At 42.7% G+C, this 26,453-nt stretch overlaps 1 protein-coding gene across 5 annotated transcripts in view; it reads left to right on the top strand.

Moving 5' to 3' along the window:
• The window catches only part of FGGY (FGGY carbohydrate kinase domain containing), a 422,532-nt gene that overhangs the window by 13,807 nt on the left and 382,272 nt on the right, over window positions 1-26,453 (top strand). Inside the window, exons 1-3 of one of the 5 annotated variants that reach the window (XM_082834791.1) lie at window positions 4,472-4,626; window positions 13,167-13,381; window positions 25,289-25,400. In XM_082834791.1, coding sequence (XP_082690917.1) covers window positions 13,181-13,381; window positions 25,289-25,400 — 313 coding nt within the window. In that variant the 5' untranslated portion in view covers window positions 4,472-4,626; window positions 13,167-13,180. Of the gene's footprint in view, window positions 1-4,471; window positions 4,627-7,317; window positions 7,419-11,547; window positions 11,618-13,166; window positions 13,382-25,288; window positions 25,401-26,453 lie in introns of those variants that run through there. The other 4 variants (XM_082834790.1, XM_082834789.1, XM_082834792.1 and 1 more) reach the window with 4 other exon arrangements.

Below are 26,453 nucleotides of genomic sequence, written 5' to 3'. Positions count from 1 at the left end.
AGCCTTTGTGCTACTGCTATTTCATGTTGTATATTTTACTTCCATATATGTTTTAAACCCCACAATACATGGTTATTATTTTAGTTTTAAGCAACTCTCTTTTTAAGACATTCAAAAAATATTTAGAAGTCTTTATATGTACCACATAGTTACCTTTATGCTCTTCCTTGCATTTTATGGATCCAGATTTCCATGTGATATTATTTTTCCCCACTTCTTGTGGTGCAGTTCTGCTGGTGGTGAATTTTGGTATGTCATTTTTGGTATGTCTGATAAAATCTTTATTTCAGCTTTAGTTCTGAAAGATTTTTTCACAGCATAAAGAATTCTAGATATAAAGTTTTTTTCTTTTAGTCCTTCAAAGATCGTGCTCTACTGTCTCATAGCTTGCATTATTTCTGATAAGAAATCCATTGTCATTCTCATGGGTTATTTTTCTTTTTTGCGTAATCTGCCACCCCCACCCTGACTGCTTTTAAGTTTTTCTCTTTATCATTGGTTTTGAACAATTTAATTATGATGTTTCTTGGTTTAGCTTTCTTTATATTTCTTGTGCTTGGGGTTCATTGATATTCTTGATTATATGGGTTTATAGTTTTCATCAGATTTGGAAAATTTGTATCCATTATGTCTCATATATTTCTCCTGGTCCCTTCTTTGTTCTCTCTTTCAGGTATTCCCATTTCACATATATTAGGCCACTTGACATTTTTCCACAGCTCACTGATGCTCTGTTTATTTTTTCAAAATCTTTTTTTCTCTTTGATATATTTTAGATAGCTTCTATTACTGTGTCTTGAAGGTTACTAATCTTCTGTGTTATCTAATCTCATATAGTTAACTTTTCATCTCAAACATTTTAGTTTTCATTTCTAGAATCTCAACTTGAGTCTTTTTTGAAATCTTGCATGTGTGAACTTTTAAGTTCACTCTTTCCTTTAGCTTTTTGAACATATGAAATTAAGGTATGATAGCTGTTTTAATGTGTGTCTACTAGTTCCATCAAATGTGTCAATTCTAGGTCAGTGTCCACTGATGTTTCTCATTTTAGTAGTATTTTCCTGCTTCTCTGCATGCCTGGTAATTTTTGGTTGAATATCAGACATTATGTATTTTACCCTTTTCAGTGCTAGATATTTTTTGTATTTCTATAAATACACTTGAGCTTTGTTTTGGGGCATGAGTAAGTTATTTGGAAACAGTTCTATCCTTTTGAGTCTTGCTTTAAGCTTTGTTGAGTAGGGCTAATTCTTCTTCACTGCTGAGGTAAAACCCTTCTGTGTACTCTACCCCATGCCCTGTTAATTATGAGGTTTTCCACACTGGCTGGTCTGAATAGGCACTATTCATGGCCCTGTGTGAAATCCACTGATTGTTCTCTGTGATCCTTTTGAGTGCTTCTGGCTCAGATAGTTTCCTCACATACATACAGTGATTGGTACTCTCCTGAATACTTCAGGAGCACACCCTCCTGTGCATCTCTCTCCTGTCTTGTACTTTGCCCCAAGAATTCTAGCCTCCTTGTTCTACTTAGACCTCTAGCTCTGGCTCCTCAATTCGGGAAACTGCAGGGCTTGGTATGGATTTCCTCTTCTGTGTCCTCTGTCCCAGGCATTAAGCTTGAGCAGTTTTAGGATACCTCATTTTTTCCCCATCTCTTTGAGATTATTGTAGTTTTTTGCCTGATGTCCAGTGTCCCGAGAACCTTTGTTTCCTGTATTCATTATTTTAGTTGTTTTAGGTGGGAAGGTAAATATGGTGCCTGTTACTCCATCTTGGCTAGAAGTGGAGGTCCTCAACTGGAATTTTTGAAGAAAATTTTAAAAGGGACTATTTGAGGTTATGAGGAAGGGATTTATATAGGACCCTGGAGGTCCTATAACCCCTTCATCAACAAATTATTTAGAAAGTTCTTAACAACATGGATGACAAAATGAAGCAGAGTTCATACAGCAGGTACATATGCAGTGCTGTGTGTGTGGGCTGGGTTTAGGCAGAGTGGAAAAATAAAGTAGAAATCATTCAGTCTAAATGTCTGTGTTGCCAGTCCCTTGGGCAATCTGGATTTTGGGCTGAGTTACACTGAAATCTGTTGCAGACCAGGCTGAGAGCTGAGTATCTTGAATTCTGCTACACTGGCCATGGGATGAAGAGATTAAGAAAGGACTCAGTTACTGATCGGCTATGGGGGATGAAAGCTGAGAAGGCAAATTATAAAATCAAGCATGATTTATATACACCAAACTCAATGTAGTTTACCAAATTCTGGGATTGTAGAATTATGTGGCCAACTTTGACATTAGAGTGTGGCTATTGGTCGGCTGTTTTAAATCATCATGTGACATAGTGGACAGAGCATGGGGTTGAAGACCCTCTCTATTTTTTACCGACTCTGTGACATTGGGCAAGTGACCTAAATGCACAGAACCTTAGTTACCCCATCTCTGGGTTGTGGACCCTCCAAAGTTGTTGGGAGGATCAGCAAAGCTGTCTACTAAGTCACTAGTACCAGTCCTGGAAGAGAGAAAATGCTCACGCAAAATCTGTTGATCCAAGACGAGGGTTGGCACAAAATATGAGTTTGAGAAACATTGCGATTCATGTGAAGATACATATTGACAGGACATATTAATAGATAATGCTGATTTCTAGGGACCTATTAAAGGAAGAGTAGGGTATTTGAAGAGGGCTCCCTCAAAGCCCACCTTCAAAGGCACTTTGTGAAGACACCCCAGGTCCCCTTCCCTTTTCTCCTGAACAAGTTGTTCTGATGTTAGTGTCCGAGATTGGGTATTGGGCTGGATGGGCTACTGACTTGTCCCAACATGTGTTGCATCTAGGGGGCCTCCAGGAAGGTAGAGAACACCTGCTGTGTGCTCACGGTGGGCTACTAGCCCAGCTTCCCTCATCTCCACACAGCATCATGTGGGAACGTGGGTATCTGAAGATCATTCTTGTTAAATGTACCAAGTGCCCCGTATCCCTTCTTCCTCCCTCTTTATTTTAGGAAAAGCCACGGCATGGAGGGGTTATAGGAGCTAAAAGTATATAGCAAAGAGGAAAGAAAACTCAGGAGGTCGTGAGAGTCATCTTAAAACGTTTGAAGGGATAGCTCACCCAAAGGAGGTTAGGTGGCTGATCCCGTGGGATAAAAATGAGGACTAGAGGGTGGAAGCCATATAAAGTAGAATTCAACTCAGTACGAGGATCCTTCTTCTTATTACAGTACTAGCTGCGTATTGTGAAAATTCAAACAGCACAGAGAGGGGAAGTTAAAAATTGCCCTTCAAGCTTCCACCGCATTTCTTTTCCCTAGATGTCACTGCAGTAAGCAGCCTTTTGCATATTCTTCCTGAAGTTTTGTATGTTAGGTCCTTATACAATACAGTGGTTCTCAAACTTTAGCATCTGTCAGGGTAGCCTGGCAGATGTGAGCCGCACTCCCCAGAGTTTCTGAATCAGTAGATCTGGGCTGGAGCCTGAGAATTTGCATTTCTAACATGTTCCCTGGCGATGCTGTTGCTGCTCCTCTGGAGATCACAGTTTGAGAACCACTGTTGCTTTTCCTCTTTACAGAGTTAATACAAATGCGTTCATACTATGGTGTCTAAGAACTTGCATTTTTACTTAATAACATATAATTAGCAATTTTCTTTAGCTTTTCATTGTTTTTAACAGCTGCTTCTGTATCAGTTTTAGCAATTCCCCTATAAATAAACATTGAATTTGTTTCCAGGGTTTTTGTGAGTGTGCCCTTGCCTTTAAAAAAAAGGAAGTTGAAATGGACATTTTTGTATACATCTTTTAGATGAGCCAATCTTAAATGCTTAGAAGTTCAACTCTTGGGTAAAAGGGTAGATTTTGAAAACAGAAAGGAGGTTGAACCAATTATTCTCCCACTAAAAGTGTCTGAAACTGCCTTTTTCCCCAAACTCTTGGCCAAAGACGGGTACTAGCATTTTCATTTTCTTCCCATTTTTTAAGGTGTACGATTATATCTCAGTATTCTTTTGATTTGCATTTCCCTCCATTATTTGTGAGGCTGAAGGTTGACATGTATGCATTGTATGTCTTTTTCTGTGAACTGCAAGTTTTTATTTCCTCCATCACAAGGAGGAGAGAACAGTATGAACAGAGGCACCAAACCTTCATTTGAGGGACTGCTAGTAGCTTTGTAGAGTTGGAGCCTCAGGGGTTGCAGTCAGGGAGGAGGCAGGGAGGTAAGGTGAGAGGCACAGGCAGAGCCGTAGCTTTGAGGGCCTTGTGGGCCGAAGAAAGAACTTGGGCCTTACTTTGGGCAGAGGCAGTACTGATGGTGTTTAAGCTTACGGTGTAGCTCTTGGCAATTTTAACAGGGCGTGTTTCTGGAGGGGCAAGCTGTCCAATAATCTTCCACTAACTCATTCTTTAGGCCTTTCACCCTGGGCCTTGAAGCCACCTGGCCATTCTTGATAAACAGGTAAACACAAGACTAGACCAGAGGCCTCAGCCAGCCTCAGGCTGGGCGCTGTCTTCAAGGGAGGAATTTTGCAAGATGGTGCAGGGACTGGATTTTGTTGCTCTACCTAATACTGTACTGCCCTGAGCCCTTCCTGAATTTACTGACGTCTGACAGCAGTCATCAAGGTTGGTGGGTTCTTCTCTTGTTTTTATTTGAGTGACTTTCTGAGAAAAGCTGTGGATTTGGGCCAATATGCTAATGATAATGATATTGCTTTGAAGGTCTGACTAGTTCTGTAGAATATTATTTTATAGTTAATTATGTCAACAAATCAACAGCAGCCTCTTGGAGAAGAAAGTGAAAGAGGGAGATAAACTACATATATATTTAACAAATTGTTCAGAACTCCAAGAGAGGTAGGAATTCATGTATTACAAAGAAGAGTCCACTTAACAATAAAAAATCACTAAGTTTGCCTGTAATTTTCCCTGTTATGTGCATAGCTTTGTAATTGACTTATGGGGTTAAACTATAATAACTTTGTATTTAGCATCAGGACACCAGCCCTGGCTCTCTGTGTGTCTGTTCTGCCACTTTTCTGCTTCCAGGGTCCTGGCATGACAGTAAGAGGCCGTCAGATTCAGGCTTTGGCTTTTAGTGAACTCAGGCTGTGAATTGGGTTTGTGAAAGATAGACCCCATCTTTCTTCTCCCCTCCGTGCATGTGTCTGTGGGAATGGGGCTCTGAGTCAAGGAGGATGATTGACCTGGGAAGGGGTGCAGTGCTTTACACACAAGAGAGGCTTGCTGATGGTGCTTCTAGAACTCTCCAGGGACAGAGAGTTTTTAGAGGCTTTTTATTTCAAAAGGTATTTGACTATTTTATACATTAATAATTTCTCCCTCCCTCACAGCCCAGGAATTCCCCTATTACTGCATGACACACGCTGTGCTTGTCTCCAGGTAGAAGGAAGTAGGGGGCCAGAACATTCTCAGTTAATATCTAATGTTTCTCACAGTAGCATTTATAGTGACATAGGTGGTGGTTATTAATCAGAGCATGGAGGGGGCGTTTCTGATGGTTGAGTGTCTGAGAAGTTTTCACAGGATGAACAGACTTGTAATTGTGTTCTGAGTGTGTCCAGGATGAAAGCAGCTTGGTTAGGGAAGGAAAGCCAAGTCATTTCAGGGATGGATAAGAGTCCTGCTCTGGCTTAGGCAAACCTGAATTTAAGTACAGGCTTCTTCCTCTCCAGGCGTCGTGACCATCCGCTGGGTATCACTCTTCTCAGGATTTGAGTGTCCTCCCCTGTAAATGAAGGAAGGGTGGGTGTCATAAATGTGGGCCCCCCTCTCCCTTTCTCTGCAAAGATAATAGCTTGGTAGGGCTATTAAAGGGCTTGGAAGGCATTTTAACAAGTCAGGAGCTGCTTTATTGGCTCACAAGTATTGAAGAGAAGAGAGCGTAAGCAAGGTTTTATGGAAGGGGACATGGGAGACTCAAAGTTTAATTTGCTTTGAGGTGATGTTTGTTTTTGGAGTTTGGGGATGTCCTTTGATGCGTCAGATTTTCCATCTGTGATTTCGTTAGGGCCTATACTGTGCATTTGGCCTCAACATGGTTGGGGTTTGTGTTTTCTTTGCGTCAGCTGTTGTGCTGTTGCCTGTGTGGCTCTTGGAGGGTGGTGGGTTTTGGCCACCATCCAGGGCTGCCTCAGAGTTGATCCCTGTGGCTGCCACATTGTGAGGCAGGCATGAGGATTTGGGGAGTTTTGCCTTTTCTGCCTGTTGGAATCCATCTTTGAATTTAAAAGGACAGCCAGCCGTTCTTCTGTTTGATTTAATAACACATCCCTCCCCCAGTCACCGCGTATTTGTCTTTAAAAATGGGCTCAGTCCAAAGCATGAAGATCCTCAACATCCTGAAAAATACTGGGTTTCTGATCCAATGATTGGAACAGTGATGAAAACAATAAACTGGTGCTTCTTTTACCAGCTAACGTCTCTGTATTCTGCAGAGAAAGGTGGAGTTGGAATAAGATGCTTGGCTTCAAGAGTATAGCTAAGATTCTGGTGGCAATCTGGAGCCACCTTACTGCCATGTGTAATATTACCAGGTGCGTTAGGTTGAGCTTGAAGTACATCAACAAGGCATAACTTGAGGCATCACCATTTGACTTTCAAAAACCAGCTTCTTACATTAAATTGTCAGCTCTTTAAAATCAGAAATGATATATTTTTCAGCTTCCTATTCCTAGTGTCCTGGCACAGAAAAAGCACTTAACATTTGTTTACTGGAATTTGAGCTGTTAGACATGGTGAGAATACCTAGGTATAGATCATGCATATTAAGTAATTGCAGATGTCCAGAGGTGATTTGATGGTGAAAAGGGAAGGTTGGCACATGTTAATAGTCCTAATAGTTGCTGCTGTTTACTGAGCATGTACCATATATCAGGCACTGTGCTGGGCACTTCGGTTATACAATCCTAGTTCATTGTTCAAAGAATACAATGAGATTGGAGCTGCAGGAGACAGCCTTTTACTTTCAGAGAAGTACCTGTCAAGAAGCTGTACATTTTCTCCCATGAGTATTTTTGGTAAAGCCAGTGGAGAACCAGATATTATTGCCAAATTAGCGCTTTCCTTCTCATCCCGAACTTTCTCTCCATCTTAGAGCATGTGCGCATTGTTTAAAGTGGTATTTAGTTCCTTCTGTCAAGGAGACTAAAGTTGACCAGTGTACTCATTGCTTACCTTTTTCTTCCCAAACCTCCCAACCCCCTGATTGCAATATAACTAAATAAAAAAAAAAAAAAATTGTGTGGGTCTCGTGTACTTGAGCTCCCAGCCAAGACCAAAGATCAAAGTCAAGAGAGGATATTGAGCTCCCTCCCAGGTCCCTGGGACGCTGTATGTGCAGACACTGTTTCCAAGTCAGTCCTGGAGGAGTGGCCCTTTGAGAAATAGGACTGCAGGTAAGCTCATCCACTTTGGAGCCTTGTAGTCTTAGGAAACATTGTTACCGGTCTTTGGTCACTTAGGGGAAGAGAAGGAGGAAAATACAAGAGAACAATCCCTGAAGGTTGGTTTTCAGCACTGGTATTTGAGCATGACCCCTTAGAATCTCTGGGATAGTTGTGCAGAGAACAGCCTCCCGTGTCTGTGACCCTCTTTCCTTTTCTCACGTTGCCTTTGAGCAGCTTGCATGTTTGTTAAAGAATCAGCCATGAAGCCTGTGGTTTTCTGTGGCACATTTCTAATAATATCTGTAAAGGCTATTATTTAATGAACCGCATACATATTTACCATAAGAGCAGTCTTTTGATGGTGAACAGGGGCTAAAAGCCAGTCCAGTCTGCGCTGGGGACTTGGCTGGGAGACTGTTTCTGCCCTTCAGAGCCTCCTGTAGACTGAAAAGTTAGGTAAGGCTCGGGACGTGTGTGCAGCCAGCTTGAAATTCTCCCTGTAGCTTTTCTTTGCCTTGGCCTTCACGATCTATGTCCTTATTTCTCCGTCTGACCAGCTTCCCTATATTCCCTATTAGTTGTTTTTGTTTTTAAAGAATTTATCTTTGACTGAAATGAATGAATTGGAACTAATGTTCTGACTCTCAGCATTCATCCATTGGGCTCTGGAGCCATACCGTCCTGGCCTGGAGTCCCAGCTCCTCTGGTTTTGTGCTCTATGACGTTAAATAGCTTTATTGCTGAGAACCTCAATCTCCTAAACTGGAAAATGGGCTCATAGTGCCAACCACATGGGATTGTTACAAAGGTGAAGTGAAATCACAAGATCAGGTGGGCGGTTTGCAGAGCAGAGCTTAATAAATGCTAGTTGTTGCTGCCTTTGTTGTTGATATTGATATTGAAGAAGTTTTTGAAGGATTTGTTTTTCACTTTTAGGTTGGTGTGTAGAAAGAGCCCTAAACCTGCCTTAAGAGGCCAGGGTTCAAATGCAGGTGCTGCTGTTGTTTGCTGTTTGTGGTACTAAGGGCAAATTTCCCCATCCCACCAATGTATAAAATGGTGATAGGGTTACCAGCTTGACTGGGTTTCAGTCAGAAGATATGAACAAATGTATAAAAGTGCCAGGCATGCGGGAGGATCCTAATCCTTTTTAAAAAATACCAATTGGAAAAGGGAATAATGTTTTCCACTTTGCAGTTACTTTATTTCTTGAGGCCAAGAGGGACTGGAATACAGCTTGGAGTCTAGGACACAGCCCAGAATACATATGACCCAGGAACAAAGGGCAGAGAAAGGGGAGACAAGGAATCTGAGTTGCAGAAACTCCTCTGGCAGAGTTTTTATAACTCACAGGGTTGAGTTTCAGGGAAGCTGCCTAAGGGCTTGAACTTCTTTGTTTCCCTTCTTTCAGGGTCCAGGTGTGGAAACAATCATAAAGAGATCACTTAAAACTATAGTAATGGGAAACATGGTGAACTTGAAATATTTAATTAGGATCTATTTCTTACAAAAACATGAACTGGGAGGTCTGTGCGAACAGTGCAGGGAGGGTAAGATGCCCTCGTTCCCGTGGGTTTGACTCTCTTCCCAACTGATGTCTCAGTTAAATGGTCTAGAAATGGGTAGTTTGCCAGAGAGAGGCCACCTGGTGTTGAGGAAGGGTCAGTCTCTGAAGGTGGTCAGCCTGAGTTCTGAGTTAGCCGGTTGTAGACAGAGTAGGCAGGAATACCTAGCAGAGTCCTTGGCAAATGGACATTTACTAAATGGAGGGTATCAGGCAGTATATCATCCTGAGAATGGTTAGGGATTTGGGAGGCAGAGGGAATGAGATTGCTCTCAACTCCATCACTTGCGAGTTATATGACATACTGGAGCAGGTTATTAACTAGTCTAGGACTCGTTTTCCTCATCAGTAAAATGGGGATGATAACAGTAATTATCCTTAGGGTCGATGTCAGGATACAAAGTGGATTAAGAATGTAAGCAAGCTGCTTAGCAAAGCATCGGATACACAGTACATTTGTACCTTTTATTATTTCCCTAAAGATAGGTTTTAAAGGTGTCCACTGAGTCTCAGAGACTTGGTGAGTTCGTGCTATGTGCCAGGCACTGGGCTAACACTGGGGATACAGCTGTGGTCCAGGCAGCACTGGAGTTAATGTCTAATGGCAAAGCTCCACTGTCCATACGAGTGTGTGTGTGTGGGCGGGGGGTGGGGTGGTGGTGGTTCTCCCAAAGGATGGGCTCTTTCCTGTTTAGCCAAGAGATGGGTCCAAAACCCAGAGCTGGGGGAAGCCCTGAGTCAGCTGCAGAGTGGAAATCTGCCTCTTTGGATTTTATTGGAGGTAAATCAGGATGTCTGGGTAGTGGGTGGTAAGATGAGGAATTCCTTGTAGAGGAAGACAGTCAAAAGTGAGGGAGCCAGGCCTGAGGAGCTGGGCCAGCCCCCTGGGGGACTCTTTTGTCACTGGTGCTGGCAGGAGTACAGAGAAGCCTGGATGATGGCTGGCCAGGTCTGTGTAATCCAGAATGTTTGTATAGATTCTTCATTTCCTGTGTCTTTCCCCTTGTTTCTCCCTCCAGTGTTTAGAATAATCTTGGACAGTTCTAGCCAAGGACAGAGAGTTGCTGGCTTGTCAGGATCAGTGTTGGGGAGCAGCATCCCTGGGCCCTTCCAAGTGGTGACAGGGGAAAGCTAAGAGAAGGAACCCCGAGTACAGCAAGAGGATGTGTATGTGGTCAGTTCGGGGAGGTGGAACAGCGAGCCCGGTCAGGCTTCCTCCTCTTTGCAGATAAAGAGACCGAGGAAGATCTGAGCCATGGCACTGTCCTGTTTTGTCCTTCACTGTATCCTCAGCTCTTAGCAGGGTGCCTGGCACAATCCGCATTTCTTTGAATGTCAGTCATTGATTGCAAGGTGCATCATTATTTCATGTACCACTAAGAAGGAAAGAACATGCTACTGATCAGTCGTAAGATGCCATTGGTTGCCCAGTCACTAATTTTGAAGAAGCTAAATGTGAATAAAATGAGTGTCTCCGAATTAATAAAATGTAGTTGTAAGCATCCAATAAATATTTGTTAATTGGATGGATGAAGCATACAGAGATTAGAATCAAGGAAAAACACTAGTGCAGATAAGTACAAACCTAGGAATCCAACTATTAAAGCATTAACGCCCGAACCTGTTCATCCTTGTTTTCTGTGGATTCACTGATCTAGGTGTTCATTCCGTAAACGTTTATTGAAAACCAGTTATGTACCAGACACTGTACTGGTTTGGGGATATAGAAACTGTAGGAGCTGGGGATCCAGAAATCAATCAGTTCCTTTCTTCAGGTTCAGGCCAGTAAGGGAGACGGACACAGAAACAAAAAATTCACAGTCAGAGTGGTCTTCAAAAAGTTGGCAAAGAAAGTAGGGGCACAGTACTCTCGTGGCAGCAGGGCATGGAGAGAGGCAAGGCAGTCTTTCCTGAAGAGGTGGTGGTTTAGCTTGATCTTGAAATGTAAGTCAGCAGGCACACAAGAGAGGAGGGAGGTAGCAGGGGAAGAGAAGCACGAGGGGAGACAGTCCTGTAGCAGTGCGGTACACCTGCGCTCCTGCGAGGGGTTCAGGATGTCTGGAGCTTGGTGTGAGAATGGGCAGGACGGAGGTGGATGTGGCTGGACAGCAGGCAGAGGGCAGCTCCTGGAGGGCCTGGGATGCCGTGCAGAGGGCCTCAGCCAGTGGTTTTCAGCCATCCTGAGTCCTGAGGAAGGACCCAGCAGAGCGATTGCTGGGGGGAGGCTAGAGGGCCAGGCAAGGGTGATCTGTGCTTCAAACAGAGCAGCTCTGCTTTGATCTGTTTTATTTCAATTTTTCCGCGTAATGGCTTGAAGGAAAGAGATCCCTTTTGGATGCTTGAAGGAATGCATGGTTTGAAAACTGGTGCCACTGGTCATACGGGCGAGGAGATGAGAGGGCACTTAGGCTGGAGCCTGAGAGTTGTTCTCTGAAGCTCAGACGGAGGTAGCACATGTTCTTAACTACAGATTCCCCATTGGCCTCTACACCTGCCTGTGAACACAGGGGGCCACACACCTCTGGGAAATCTTCGTGATCAAGTCAGAAGCTATCACTTGTAATGAAACTGTTTTTGACTGGGATAAATAGCCAGGAAGCTGTAATGGAACATCTGCTGGCTGACTTCATTTTAGAATTCCCAGGTGTGACCTTGCCAAGGAAACATTACCTTTTTGAAGTGGAAGGGTGCAGAGCGCTGCTGCGGTTGAAATGAGACTCTGGGCGCTGAGGCCGCCCCGAGCTCACCTGGGGAGTTGTAGCATGTTCACCAGCATGGGTATCTTGGGGGCTTGTTCTTATTCTTTAAAAGGCCAATCTGGAAAATGAAAGCCTCTGTGAGATGTCTGTGTCATGGGGGCTAATCTGACCAGAGGGACTCAGAGCCGCAGTGCAGGCCAAGGAATTCCTGAGTGTTCTCTGGTCAGATTTCCTTGTAACTCGCAAGGGGTCTGTAAAGAAAACAGATTGTTTAACAAGTTCCTGATCCTGTCTCCCTCGAGGCTCCTTCCCAATTCCCAGTCACTTCCTGACACTGCTGCAGTATATTTGCCTCTTCTCCAAACCTGTATCGCAAGCTGCTAAGAAGGAAAGGAAGGGACATGAGACAGATGTGGGACCTCGGGTCCAGGCTGCTGTTGAGTGGTGCTGGCTAAATCTTTTAACTTCTCAGAGACCTATTTGCCCATCAGTATAAAACGCATCAATGTGCATTTACTGTTCTTAAGTGTGTGGACCTAGCATTAAGAGAAAAGTTACATATCTCTTGGCGTCTCATCTTAGTCACCTGTAAAATAGATTTTTAACTATACTCACCTTCGGGGGAGAGGGGAATTGGATGAAGGCAGTCAAAAGGTACAAACTTCTGGTTATAAGATAACTAAATGCTAGGAATATAATGTGCAACGTGATACATAGAATGAACGCTGCTGTATTTATATATGAAAGTTAAGAGAGTAAATCCTAAGATACCTCATCACACAAATTTGTTTTTCTGTTTCTTTACTTTTAAATCTCTATGAGATGATAGATATTCACTAAGCTTATTGTGATAATCACTTCTTAATGTATGAAAGCCAAATCATTATGCTGTACACCTTAAACTTATACAGTGCTCTATGTCAATTATATCTCAATAAAACTGGAAGAAAAAAAATAGTCTCACCTTGTAGAGTCGTAGTGAGTAGAGGGGCTGTACGTACTTTTTACAGTGCTTGTTGGCACATAATAGGTGCTCAGTAGATAGTTTTTTGAATGAATGGCCGCCTGGGCAGATGAGGTTCCTTTTCAGCGCCATGGGCATTGTCCTTGTTTCGATTCAAATTCACCGAGAAGAAAATGCATATCTATTGCCTCCAGATTCTCAGCTCTATAACCCTTTATTTATCCTCATAGCACTTTTCACCCAGTGTCAGGACTTTGCTTGAATAGTTAATGCAGTTCGTAAATCCTCACCATCTGACTCCCTTCCAAGAACAGAAACTCCATATCTGAGGCCATGCCTGTCTGTTCACCCACTACCTAGCTCAGTGCCTGTTAGCACACTGGCAACAATGAATGTTTTGTTGGATGAATAAATAATCAATGGCTACCAGTTCATCAGCTGCATCCCTTCATTTCCACTTTCAAGTTGTCCCATGCTTGGCTTTGCAGACCCACTTGGTCTTCACGTGGTTTTGCCCTTGATCCCCGCAGGTGGAGGGACGGCAATGCTCGGCGGAGATCAGGAACTCGGGAGCTACTACGTGGGTGTGGACGTGGGGACAGGCAGTGTCCGTGCAGCTCTGGTGGACCAGAGGGGTATCCTCTTGGCTTTCGCAGACCAGCCAATCAACCAGTGGGAGCCTCAGTTCAACCACCACGAGCAGTCCTCCGAGGACATCTGGGTTGCGTGCTGCATCGTCACAAAGGTATGGCCTCAACTCTCGCATTCTCACATGTGTTCCCCTGCTCCCACCTGCTGAGTGTGTATAGTGTGTCCATCTGGTGCCCGGGACAACGTCGGGGTAACTTTAGACACAGGCTTTGCCTTTAGGGAGCTCATGGTCTATGGCAGAGACCAACAGACAGCTGGGATGTAACATGATATGTGCTGGGAGCAAAGTGACTGTGGCTAGAGCTGAGGAAGGGGCCAACACTGAGGGGCTCCAGGTAGACAGGATGGAGGATGCAGAACATGTAGACAGAGGATTCAGTCAGATGTGACCGAATGTGAAGACGTCACTGATAACCATAGATGACCTCTACTGCGCCCTCAGGTGTGCCCAGTGCTGTGTAAAACATGTTAACATGCATTATGCAGTCGAATCCTCACAACGACCCTATAAAGTTACCCTCATTTTATTGAGGAGGAAACAAAGGCATAGAAAGATAAGGTAACTTACTCAAGTTCATGCAGTTAGTAAGTAGGAAAGGCAGTCTGACTCCAGTGCTGCACCCTTAGTCACTGGACTCTCCTGCCTTCCAAGTGGACAAATGAGGGTAACCTCATTTTGTTCAGAGGGAACTGCATGTGCAAAGGCGCAGTGGCCTGAGAACACGGTGGGTTCTGAGAAAGGAAGGAAGTCAGGCAAGACTAGTGCATCTCTGAGTTGTGCCAGGTAAACATTTATCTTGAGTGGCCTTGGTTTGCGGTCAGCTTGCTGGCTTGGGAAAAGGAGTGATGCTGGTTGAGAATTGTTCCCTTTTAGTTTCACTTGACTGGTTTTACATCCTGATGATCAGGAACGACAGAGATGCTTTTGTAGTATTTTCCAGAGGAAAAAATAAAGTCCTGGGTTCTCTCTTCTCCCTGTTCCTAGTTTAGTTCCTTAAATATTCATGAAGGGCTTGGTAATTTGCAGATGGACAATTCACCATTCTGTCCGTATTGATCAGTCTGTTTAAACTTTAATGAGCTCTGGGCTGATGTTAGTGCCCCTGGAGAAGAAGGCAGGGAGAGAAGGTGGGGGTGGGAGGCACTGGAGCATTATTATATAGGAATAAAAGGGGGGCACATCTTCTCTTCTGCCTGTTTAATTTTCCTCCTCCCTCCCCCGCCCCGTCCCAGCCCCACCTTGGTGAGAATCTTCTACTCTTTGCCCTTGGGTCTCCTTTGTTCTTCCAACATATAGCATTTCTTGCCATTAAGGAAATTGTCAAGAAAAAATTTTATCCCCTGATGAAAAGCTACTTTAAAAACAGGTCTGCTCTAAGTACAGCTTGGTTTAATGTTGGATTTTTTAATCATCTCCCGGTGGCAGCCACCTCATCATCTGCTTGCACCCCATTAGCCACGTGAGTGCTCTGGGTATTTGTCCTTAGCGAGGATGTCTCTCTGTAGCAAACCTGGATAAAGCTATTGGGTCTTAGGCTGTTCCCCTCGCATGGGGTATGGCCATGTGGCTGCATGTCAGAAGCCATATAAACATGACACACCTACTCACAGCTATATTGCTATGTGAGGTTGAAGGAGGGGAGCATGTTTATATTAGAGAGGTAACACACCAGAGAGCACAGATTCTGGAGCCAGACTGCCTGGATTGACATCCCAGTTTCAATATTTATTAGCTTGTCATCTTGGACAAGTTACTTACGGTGTCTTGCTTGAGTTTCATCATCTGTAAAATGGAATGATGACTGTACCTATCTGCATTGGGTCCCTGTGAGGATTAAATGAGTTAATACATATAAAATGTCATAACAGTGCCTGGAAATGAGTAAGCACTATGATTCCTATGACGATGATGATGACAATAACAGAAATGAGTAGATTATGGAGGAGAGTGAATTTCTAAGATGAAATACTGAAAAGTCAATGTCAGTAAGGGAGGCACCTCCTTTTGTTGTTAGGGTTCTTTCCATGTAATTTTGAGAAGCAATGGTCTGGGGCAAGGGGTGACATAAAATACATCCCGACCTGTCTTGTCTTTCTCAAGGACTTAAGGAAGTCAAGAGTTTGAGAGCAGTTGTACTTACTGCTTCCTTTTCCCTAAGTTGCTCACATTGCCTCAGACGCTTTCCCCTTAGTCAAGTTAATAAAAACAATAAGAACAACAGTAACAATATGATGATGATGGCCGCTAACATTTCTTGGGCACTGATTATGTTCCAGGTACCATGCTGAACACTTTATACCAATCACTTCATTTTATCCACACAACAGCCTCTTTTTAAAAAAAAAAACTGAAATATAGTTGATTTACAATGTTGTGTTATTTTCAGGTGTACTATTTTTTTCGGATTCTTTTGTCTTATTGGTTATTAAAAAATATTGAGTAGAGTTCCCTGTGCTATACAGTAGGTCCTTGTTGGTTATCTGTTTTATATATAGTAGTGTGTATATGTTAATCCCAAACTCCTAATTTATTCCCCTACCCTTTTCCTTTTGGTATCCATAAGTTTGTTTTCTGTGTTTGTAGGTCTAGTTCTATTTTGTATCTAAGTTCATTTGTATCTTTTTTTTTAGTTTCCACATACAAGCAATATTATATGATACTTGTCCTCTGTCTGGCTTAGTTCACTTAGTATGATAATCTCCATGTTGCTGCAAATGGCATTATTTCATTCTCTTTTATGGCTGAGTAATGTTCCATTGTACATATGTACCACATCTTCGTTATCCATTCCTCTGTTGATGGTCATGTAGGTTGCTTCCATGTCTTGGCTATTGTAAATAATGCTGCAGCGAACATTGGGGTGCATGTATCCTTTCGAACCATGTTTTTCTCTGATATATGCCCAAGAGTGGGATTGCTGGATCATATGGTAGTTAAGAACCTCCATACTGTTCTCCATAGTGGCTTCACCAATTTATTATGAACTCTGTTTTAGAGCTGGAAGAAATGAGCTGTTAAGAGGTGAAGAAACCACCCAAAGTCAGGGGTTGGGCTGCTGCTGTCTCCCTCTTGCTCTGTTTTTGTCCCTCTCTTCAGCCTCATCTTATTCCACATGCCCACATCTTGGAAATCGTATTAAGCTACCTGAATTTTTTTTCTAAATTAGCACTGAATGGAGAACTTTGAACTTATCCTGATTGTTATATTAAGCATTCTGAATTACAAGTGCTTTTACCCAGCTGTCTGCTTATGTGGAAAATGTGTGCCCCCCCGAGCAGGGGTCATATCTTGTTTACCTGTATTTCCTTAGAGTTCCTCACTTGTAATGTGCCCCATTCATGTCTGTTGAGTACGTGAATGAGTGAAATATCTGTTGTTTTCATTATCTGGCATGCTCTTCTCTCATCTTTTTTTTAACCTGCCCAGTTCCTGGGTACCTTTTAAAGTAAGATTAAGCATTACTTCCCCCTGGGAGCCTTCCTCTGGATGACCTCTGACAGTCCCTGCCTGCCCTTGACAGCCTCAGAAGAAAGAGGGTGAGAAGTCCCTCTCTGCTGCCCCAGAGCCCACGTATTCACCTGTATCAGTATCTGGTCCTTACCAGATTGTGTTTTAATTGGTGACTTGTTTTAACTATGAGCTGAACTCTTGGAGAGTGTCATCTCTGTGTCCACAGCACCTAACACATTGCTTGGCACAAATTTGATGCTCAGTAAATGGTTGCTGAATAAATGTTACTTAGAGCTAAAAACGAGCAAACAGAAAACATTCTGACATCCCTTATCTTGTTCAAATGTTGCAATAACTCTATGACGTAGTTTTCCATACTTCCTATTTGACACGTGAGGATATTAAGGCTCTGAAACTAATGAGTATTAGAGACAGACGTAGACCTCTACTGAGATGGCTCCAAATCCTCTTCTCTGTTCTACTCACCACTGCCCCTGAAACTGTCAAGTCTTCATTGGGTTGATACCCACACATCTAAAAATCTCTATGGAAACGCACAAGTCCTAGAGCTTATGTCGTCCTTGATTTTAAGAGTTTATATCCCTTTTTGGAGCCGCAAATCTTAATCACCTCAACAAGGCAAGAACATTGCAAGGTAGTGTCTAGTAACAGCTTCCATTAGGAAGAAGATAAGCTGGAGGTACCATTCAGCCAGCAGGTATTTGTCAAGTGTCATTAGTCTGCGAATATTTATTGAGCACCTACTATGTGCTGTGCTCTTTGCTAAGCGCTAGATTATATATGGGAGTGAGGGCTACAACAGGTTCTCTGCCCCTAAGGATGAAATAGTTCAGTTGCATGGAAAAAAATAATACCCATGAAGCCAACGAAATACCATTTTGTTCTAAATTGTACCAGCTATGTGAGTAATGGTTGGAGAGAGAAGGAGCGGAAGAGGGAGTCACCCGTGTGGGATTGAGCAATCATGTCAACCTCCTATATTTATAGAACTTTTATGGTTTACAAAGTACATTCCTATCCATTTGATTGTCATACAAGGTAGGTAGGGGAGGGGTTGTTACTCCCATGTTAAATTGAAAAGAAATACTGAAATCCAGAGAGTTAAGTGACTTTCCCTAAGTCACCCAGGAAGTGGGTGATAAGCCTGAACTCAGGCCAGATCTCTGCATTCCCTCCATCTCCAACACCACATACCTGCATCTTTTGTCTGGATTAGCCTTGGAATGTAACTGACCTCATCTATGTCTGTGCACTTCCCCTCTCCAATTGTGCTCCTTCTTGAGCTGGAATGATAGATATCTGTTAATGCTAACTTGATCAGGTCACTCTTTTGCTTACAGCTCTTCTGTAGCCCCATACTACTGCTTGGATAGAACTCAGAATCCTTAACATGGCCTGTAGGCGCTGTGTGGTTTGGTTTCAGCCTGCTCTCCTGGCTCATCTCATGATGCTTCTCTCAGCTCTGCCTTCCACCCATATTCTCCTTCTGTCATAATCCCACACATGCACTGCTCCCCTTGTCCTCTGGCTGGGCTTTTGCACACATTCCTTCTTCTTCCTGCACACTCTTCCTGCCTTCCGTTGACATATTTCACTCCTATTCATCCATAGATCCATACTGTCTGATACAGCAGTCACTAGCCACATGTCACCGTTTAAATTTAGTTAAAATTAAATAGAGTTTAAAATTTGGTTCCTCCATTGCAGTAGCCACGCTTCAAGTGCTCGGCAGCCACGTGTGGCTGGTGGCTGCTGTGCTGGACAGCACGGGTACAGAGCATGTCCATCACTGCAGAAGGTCCCTTGCATAGTGCTGCACTGGATCTTAGTTCAAAAGGCAGTTGTTCGAGGAGGAAGCCGTTTCTCGCCCAATGTTACCTCCCAACTAAGTCCTGTTTTACTCGATGTTTTCACATCTCTTGTACTTTTTCTCCATAGAACTTCACATGGTTTGTGAATCATTCATTTTTTGATTAATATCAAATAGTAAAATCATTCTATAATCAAGTAATAACATAACAAAATAAATGAAGTAAAATAAAATAATTCCCATTTGTGGATTACTAGCTGTCTTTTCTACTAGATTTTGTACTGCAGGAGGGTAGGAACTGTAGTTTGCTCACCCAGGTCCTCACATATAGTAGACCCGGGAAATGTAAAAAGAATGAATGGCTCAAGACATTGGGACCTCCCTACTCCCAATCAATGAAGAAAGCTTGAGGAAGGATGTAGGGTTAAAAGTGAGACTGGAGAACACTAAGAGTGGTTGTTCAGGAGGAATATTACGGACAGAAGCGCTTAGGTGGAAAAGTTAGAGTCATCCCTGGCTGGAGCAGGTGGTTTCCAGTAGGAGGAGGAAGGGAAGCTGGAATTGGTGTTGGGGGCATACCTGGGGTGGCGGGTTCTGAGGCCAGTTGGGAGCTCTTCTAGAATCATCCTGAGTTTCAGACTGACCAGCAACAGATTCAGGATGGCTTGGAGGAACAGAAACTAAATTCAAGGATGCCAGTTAGGAGGCAATTTCCTTCTTCTAATAAAGGTCTGGAAGCTGAGATTTGTTTGAACCATAAGGTCTGGGAGTCCTGGGGCTATGTCTCTCTTGTTGAGCATGTGTCCTCTGTGGTGGCACATGTAGGTGCCTAATACTATCTCTTTATTAAATGAAGGGCTGGGTTAGGATGTTGGCCGAGGAATAAAGAGGCAGCACAAGACTGAGAGACTTTGGAAGGAAGATCGAACAGGACCTGGTGATGATGGAGAGGAAGGAGGTAGAGGCAGTGTCAGAGTTTCTGTCCTTGGAGGAATGTTGGTGTCACTGACATAAATGGCAGTGTTTGGCCTCTATCTCTCTACCTTATGTTCAAGGGACAGTGCCACACCTGAGCTAGGATGCTGTGTAGGTAATGGACCAGGACTGGATTTGTTCATTTTACTGGTCACTGGAGTAGATTTTGTAAAGCTGAAGGCCTCCAGGGGCCTTGCAGGTAACATACACCCCACACAAGCTGTATTAGCCTTGTTGTTATTCCCACCTTAGGGCCTTTGCACTGGCTGTTCTCCTGCCTGAAACACTTTTTCTGCAGTTTTCCACAGGGTCAGCTCCTCAGGTCCTTCAGGTGTTTCCTCAAATCTCACTTTCTCAGCAACTGCCTTCCCCTTCTCCGGCATTCCTGATCCCCCTGACATCACTTTCTAGTATACTGTACATACACGATGTAATCTTTTCGGTTTATTCGCTCTTGTATATCCTTACAACGTAACCTCCAAAACAGTAAGGAATTAAAAAAAATATTTTGCTTTCCATTGTTTCCCAAATACCCAGAAGAGTGCACAGCATGACCTTAGAAGGGGCTTGATTGTATTTGCTGACTGACTGAATGCATAATCGAATTGTGTAGGCAACAGGGAGTGATGGGCCTGAGGGAACTGGGGATTTCATAACCTCATGCACACCCCCAAAGCTGACAGAGGCATTCAAATCAAGATTTAAAAGAATACAGTACCAGCCACATAGAACTCTATTGCAAGCTGGATTCCGTGAGGCCCCAGGCTTTGACGCTTGCTCCAAATACAGCCAAAGATAAAACCAGGTATGCCTCTGACCCTCCAGTTCTCAGTTTGGAAGATTTCTGAGGAACGCTGTCTCCCCACCCAATAAGGCACAGCCTGCTGATTTAAAACACATGCAGGATTGAACTGGTTCCCACAGTCAGAACAAAGCGATGCACAATCCCTTCCCCAAACATTTGTTTGCTGCCCCATAGCTACGAGTTGACAGTTGCGAGACATGGACCAGGTTACCGAATGAAGTTGCAGAAGTCTCCTTCTCTGGAAATTCTTTAGCAGAGCAATGTGCTTTCTCTCTAGCTGAGGAAATTCCCTTGATGCCAAGCTGTTGGGGTGAGTTTACTAGCCTGCTTTCTTCTTCCATTAATGAGCATATAAAAAAGAATCCTCAGGTCAGCAGGTCAAGTCCCAGGGGCCTTCTGGGTAGTGTGACCCTGACAGCCATCTCTCTGAGATGATTTAGATGGGGGTGGGGTTGGGGAGTGGTGGGGGTCCTCATGATAAGCCTGATGAGCATGGTCATAAGGCATTTCCATATAAGGCTGGGGAGATGACAGTGGCTGCCTAACCAAATCAGGTTTAAATGCATGTCACAATTATTCCTCCAGTTCCTGGTGATAGGTTTCCGTTTTAGAGATGGAGACACTGCACTTTTGAGGCTGAAAGGCCATGGTTAGAATATAGAACTCTGTAAGTCTTCGGGGGGATTCATAAAGTAGATTGTAGAGAATATTTTCTTTGCTTCTACTGGAAAGTCACTCCCACCATAATTCTTAGGAGGATTTGAGTTTATCCAAACTTTTCAGTTGTTTATCCTGTCATTTTATATGTGCTTACATGACACACAGAGCATGCTATGCTTCATACATCAGAAAGATTCCATGAACACAATCAGTAAGGCATCGAGTGAGCTTTCCATCCTTCATATTTCCTACAAAGTTTTATCGGTTCCAGAGTACTTTCAAACCAATTGACGGTCTTGATCCTTACCTAGAAGTTCTCTCTCTCTCAGGAACCTGAGGCTCAGAAAGGTGATGAGGTTAGTGCAAGATTACCTGATCCGGAAGTGGTGGAGTTGGAACCAGAAGGTGGCTCTTTTGACACTGTAGCCCATGCTTGTTTCTACTCCAAAGCTGCCTTGTGGTATTGAGTTTTATTGCATCTTCTACATGTTCCCTCCCAGTTCCTCTCTTGACTAATTGCAGGCCTGTGTGGGGTGGGCTTGCCCAAGTCAGGCATGCACTCTCTGGGCACAGAGACCAATAGGGCCGCAAGGCAGGTAGAAGTTAGGGCTGGCTTGTTGATTGTTAGATTGATGCTCCATGAGTTCAAAGAAGATTGGAGGCAGCTAATTTCCTCAAATAATGGCTGCTACTTATTGTGCACCAAATGCCAGATGTTGGGCTAATCACACCTTTTTCTGCTGAATTCTCATAACGTCATTAGGAGATGTAGGTCTAAGTAATAGCTTTGTGTAACCAAGGAAACTGGTTTTCTGGCTTCCCAAAGTCACATGACTGGTTGGTGGCAGAGCCAGGTTTCAAACTCAGGGCGTCTGCACCCAGTACCATTGATCTTAGCCTCTACCCAGAGATTTCCAAGCCAAGTTGGAAGGACATTCCAGGTAGAGGAGGCCATGCTTATAAATGCTACAGAGACATGATCCAGCAAGGCAAGGGGGTGATTAGAATGGCTGGAATTGTGTAACATGCCCTGGGTCACATAGCCAGAGTGACAGAGCTAGGATTGGAAACCAGGTCTTTGTGGGTCATTGTCATGAGGCCATGCTGACAGGCACTTGGGTTTGCGGCTCACATTCTTCTGAGTCTTGATGCATCCGTGTAGTAAAGGTGTACGGGGCATTCACCTGGTGATGTGGGGCAGAGGTATTGCCAGGCATCACAGATGGCTGACTAGCGATGTTCTTGCATAGAGCACATGCCCTCTCTGCAGGGTGAGTCTCTTGGGCAGGCAGGCAGTATGGTGGAGTAGGAAGACACAGGCTCTGAGTTTGAATTCTGGCTCTGCCATCGACTGGCTGTACGACAGGATTAAGTTCAAATTCTCAATCTTTGGAGCCCACTTGCTGTTCCCTTCCCTCCCCAGTCTTCCACTTATTTTTTTGTGAAATGGAAATACTAAATGTTTCCTCAGTGGGTTTTGTAAGGATTAAATAAGATGATGTTTGTAAAGTACCTGACACTCCATAGGTGCTCAATATATGGTGACATTTTATAATTTATTGTTGTTATTATTTGAAAAAATTAATGCTTTTCTTTGTTGAAAAATCTGTAATAATTGTGTGTAGCTCTTATTTGAGGAACCCATTAAATAGTAAGAAACAGAATCCTAAATGACAAGTCCAACATTCCAAAACAGGAAAAAAGAAGACTTGAGCATTTTATTTTATTTTATTATTATTATTATTTTTGTGGTACGTGGGCCTCTCACTGTTGTGGCCTCTCCTGTTGCAGAGCACAGGCTCCGGACGCACAGGCTCAGCGGCCATGGCTCACGGGCCAGCCGCTCCACGGCATGTGGCATGTGGGATCTTCCCGGACCGGGGCACGAACCCGTGTCCCCTGCATCGGCAGGCGGACTCTCAACCACTGCGCCACCAGGGAAGCCCGACTTGAGCATTTTAAATGGTGATGGACACATTTGAGTTGACTTTTGTGGTATTTAAAAGGTTATTGTCATGTTTTAAGTTGGCAGGAAATGTTAATGAGTATGATCACTCATGCTTTTTCACAAAAGGAAACCATAGAAACAAAAACTAAAAAATAGAATTCATCAATAAATCTGTTATTCTTCAGCTTAAAAAATTACATGACAAAGTGAAAAATCTCCCATCTCCTCCAGCTGTCGTTTCTGTTCTCAGAGGCAACCACTATTATCAGTTTGTTGTATATTTTTTTTGTTTTTTTGTACCTTGTTAATATATCATGGATGTATTTCCATTTCATCTGTTATAGCTCAACTTTGTAAAAAAAATTTTAACAGCTTGAGGTATAATTTACATACATAAAATCATCCCTTGTAAATGTATAATTCAGTGATTTTATTAAATTTACACATTGTGCAATCATCACCATAATTCAATTTTAGAATAGTTCTGTTACCCCCCAAAAGTTCCCTTACGCCTGTTTGTAGTCAGTCCCCAGCCCCAGTCATAGATAACTGTTTTCTGTCTTTATAGTTATTCCTTTCTAGAAATTTCACATAAATGGAATCATACAACATGCCTTCTTTTGTGTCAGACTTCTTTCACTTAGCGTAATCTTTTTAAGGTTCATTCATGTGGTTGCACAGATAGTACTCTTTCTGAGTACTATACTTTTGTATGGATATAACACACTTGGTTTCAACAATTGGTTAAACCATGGTGAACATTTGATTTGTATAGGTTTTTGTAGATGCTGTTTATCAGGTTGTAGAAGGTCCCTTCTATCTTGGTTTATTGAGTGATTTTTCTTTTTTATTTATTTATTTTTTGCATCTGTTGAGATGATCATTTGGTGTTTGTACTTTATTCTATTAGTATATGTTATACATTAATTGATTTATGGATATTGAACGACTCTTGCATTCCTGGGGTAACCCCACATGGTCATGGTGAAAAATGAATGTTTTATATGTTGCAATATTGGTTTGTTAATATTTTGTTAAGGATTTTTACACTTAGGTTCATGGCAGTTATTGGTCTACAGTGTCCTTTTCATTTGATATCTTTGTTTGGCTTTGGTATCAGGGTAGTACTGGCCATGAAATGTTGGAAAATGTTCTCTCCTTCACTGTATCCTAAACAAATTTGTATAGGAGTGGTATTGTTTATTCTTTGAATGTTTCACAGAACTTCCCAATGAATCCATCTGGTCCTAGAGTTGTTGTTTTGTGGGAATGTTTTAGGTGCAATTTTATTTTTCAAGAAAGACTGTTTCTCAGTTTCTTATGTAGCTTTGGCCAAGTTCCATAGCCCCAAAATGGTTGTTTTTGATGATGTTGTTCAGTTTTATGCTTTTATTTTGCTAAGAAGATTTGCCAACCTCTTCATACTATCGCACCCAGAAGATACTTCTCTATCTCTTCATTTTTTTTTTTTTTTTTTGGCGGTACGCGGGCCTCTCACTGTTGTGGCCTCTCCCGTTGCGGAGCACAGGCTCCGGACGCACAAGCTCAGCGGCCATGGCTCACGGGCCTAGCCGCTCCGCGGCATGTGGGATCTTCCCGGACCGGGGCACGAACCCGTGTCCCCTGCTTCGGCAGGCGGACTCTCAGCCACTGCGCCACCAGGGAAGCCCCCTATCTCTTCATTTTTAATGACTGTAGAAAATTCTGTTTTACAGGTATACCATAATTTATTTAATAAAAATAATTTTTCCAATTTTTAGGTATATTCTTAAACAGTTAACCTTTGTTTATATGTAATTTTACTTACTCATGCTAATAATTCACTAAGATAGGTTCCTAGAAGTAGGATTGCTGGGTCAAAAGTTATGCATTTTTTAATTTTAGTAAATACTATACTATATTCTTTAAAATTTGTACTAAATTATCACACTGTTAGGATAATATAAAAGAAGGTCCACTTCTCCCTGTCTTGCCACTACTATATACTCTTAATTTTTAAAATTTTTGCCAATAAGAAAAACAAAGATTGGGATATTTTTATTTGCATTTATTTAATTTTAGTGGAGTTGGGAATCTTTTTATATACTCTTTGACTATTTCTTTTTATTTTATGAAGTGACTTGTCATGTCCTTTGCTTAATTTCCAATTAGATTGGTTGTCTTTTGAATTAATTTATAGGATCTTCTGATATTTTAGTGACATTGAACTTTTATTTGTTTTCTGTTGTAAATACTTTATTCTGCCATTCATTTCCTTCTAGTCATAACTGTTTTCAGTCTTTTAAAAGCCTGTATTTTAATTTATGTTTTTTTAATTTGTTTTTAACACAGAAAGTTGTACAAGGGATTGATTTAAACCAAATTCGAGGGCTTGGGTTTGATGCCACGTGTTCTCTGGTTGTTTTGGATAAGCAGTTTCATCCTTTACCAGTGAATCATGAAGGTAGGACCATTTCTCTCTCTTTTCTTGGTGGTGGGATACTGGCCGGGGCCCAGTTGGAGCATGATATCAAGTGTTATCACTGTTAGTGAGATTTACAGGTGGAGCATGGAGCCCCAAAATCATGTCCCTAGAGGTTAAAGCTTGGGCAGCAGTTAGTAGGAGAGGGGTGACATTGGGATTAGGTGGATTAGGAAGAGACTTGGCTCCATAATGCACAGGAGCCACAGCAGAAAATCTGATGTAGGATGAACATGGGATCATTAGCTCAGAGTGAGTAGCCTTGAAACAGTTAACTGGTCTGGGCCTTTTCAAGGAAGGGAGTGTTGTCTGTGCCTGAAATTGTTTTGCATATGAAGCTCTTCCACCACATTCATTTGAGTGGGTGAATCAAGTTCACTTAAAGAAAATAGAATAAGACAGACAGGACCATATATCACACAAAAGCTGGAAACAAATGGCCCCTCTATTTTCAATAGCCAGACCAAAGACATTCACATTTAATGACGTTGTTCTAATACACTCTCATTACACTCTCATTGCACTCTCTCATTACACTCATGAGTACTGTAACGAGCTGTTTCAAATGTAAGTGCCAACTTTTATCCACTGTCAGAAATTTCTCATGGGTAGTGAGAATGTGTTCTTTTTGGGATACTCTAGCCAGTAGTGCTAGCACCAAGGTTGCAAACCCAAAAGTCAGGTAGGTAATGTAAATGAATACAGTGTGCCAGATTTGAGAAAAACAACAGCACATGCGCAGAGATAAAATTCAACTGACATTTAACCTTTTGATGAGTGGCAGACATTTGGGAGCAGTGGAGACTGTGGTGCACTGGAAATTGCAGGCTCCATCTAAAGGAGTGTGACTCTCTGCATTTTCAGTCGGTTGTTGCCAACATAGGTATCACAAGCATGTTTTGGGCGAGGCTGTATTAAAGAATCCTTGGTAGTGGACACTGCTGTAGCAGCACCTTTCTTAACTGGCGGCTGTGGATACTGGGGCACAATGGGACACCCTGGCATTGGAGTCAGGCAGTCCCAGATCTTAGCCCT

This window comes from Leucopleurus acutus, assembly GCF_964270905.1.
Source record: "Leucopleurus acutus genome assembly, chromosome: 2".
In the NCBI taxonomy this organism is placed as follows: Eukaryota; Metazoa; Chordata; class Mammalia; order Artiodactyla; family Delphinidae; genus Leucopleurus; species Leucopleurus acutus.
The sequence above is the reverse complement of the archived record's forward strand: the minus strand, read 5'-3'. Positions and strand labels throughout refer to the sequence as shown.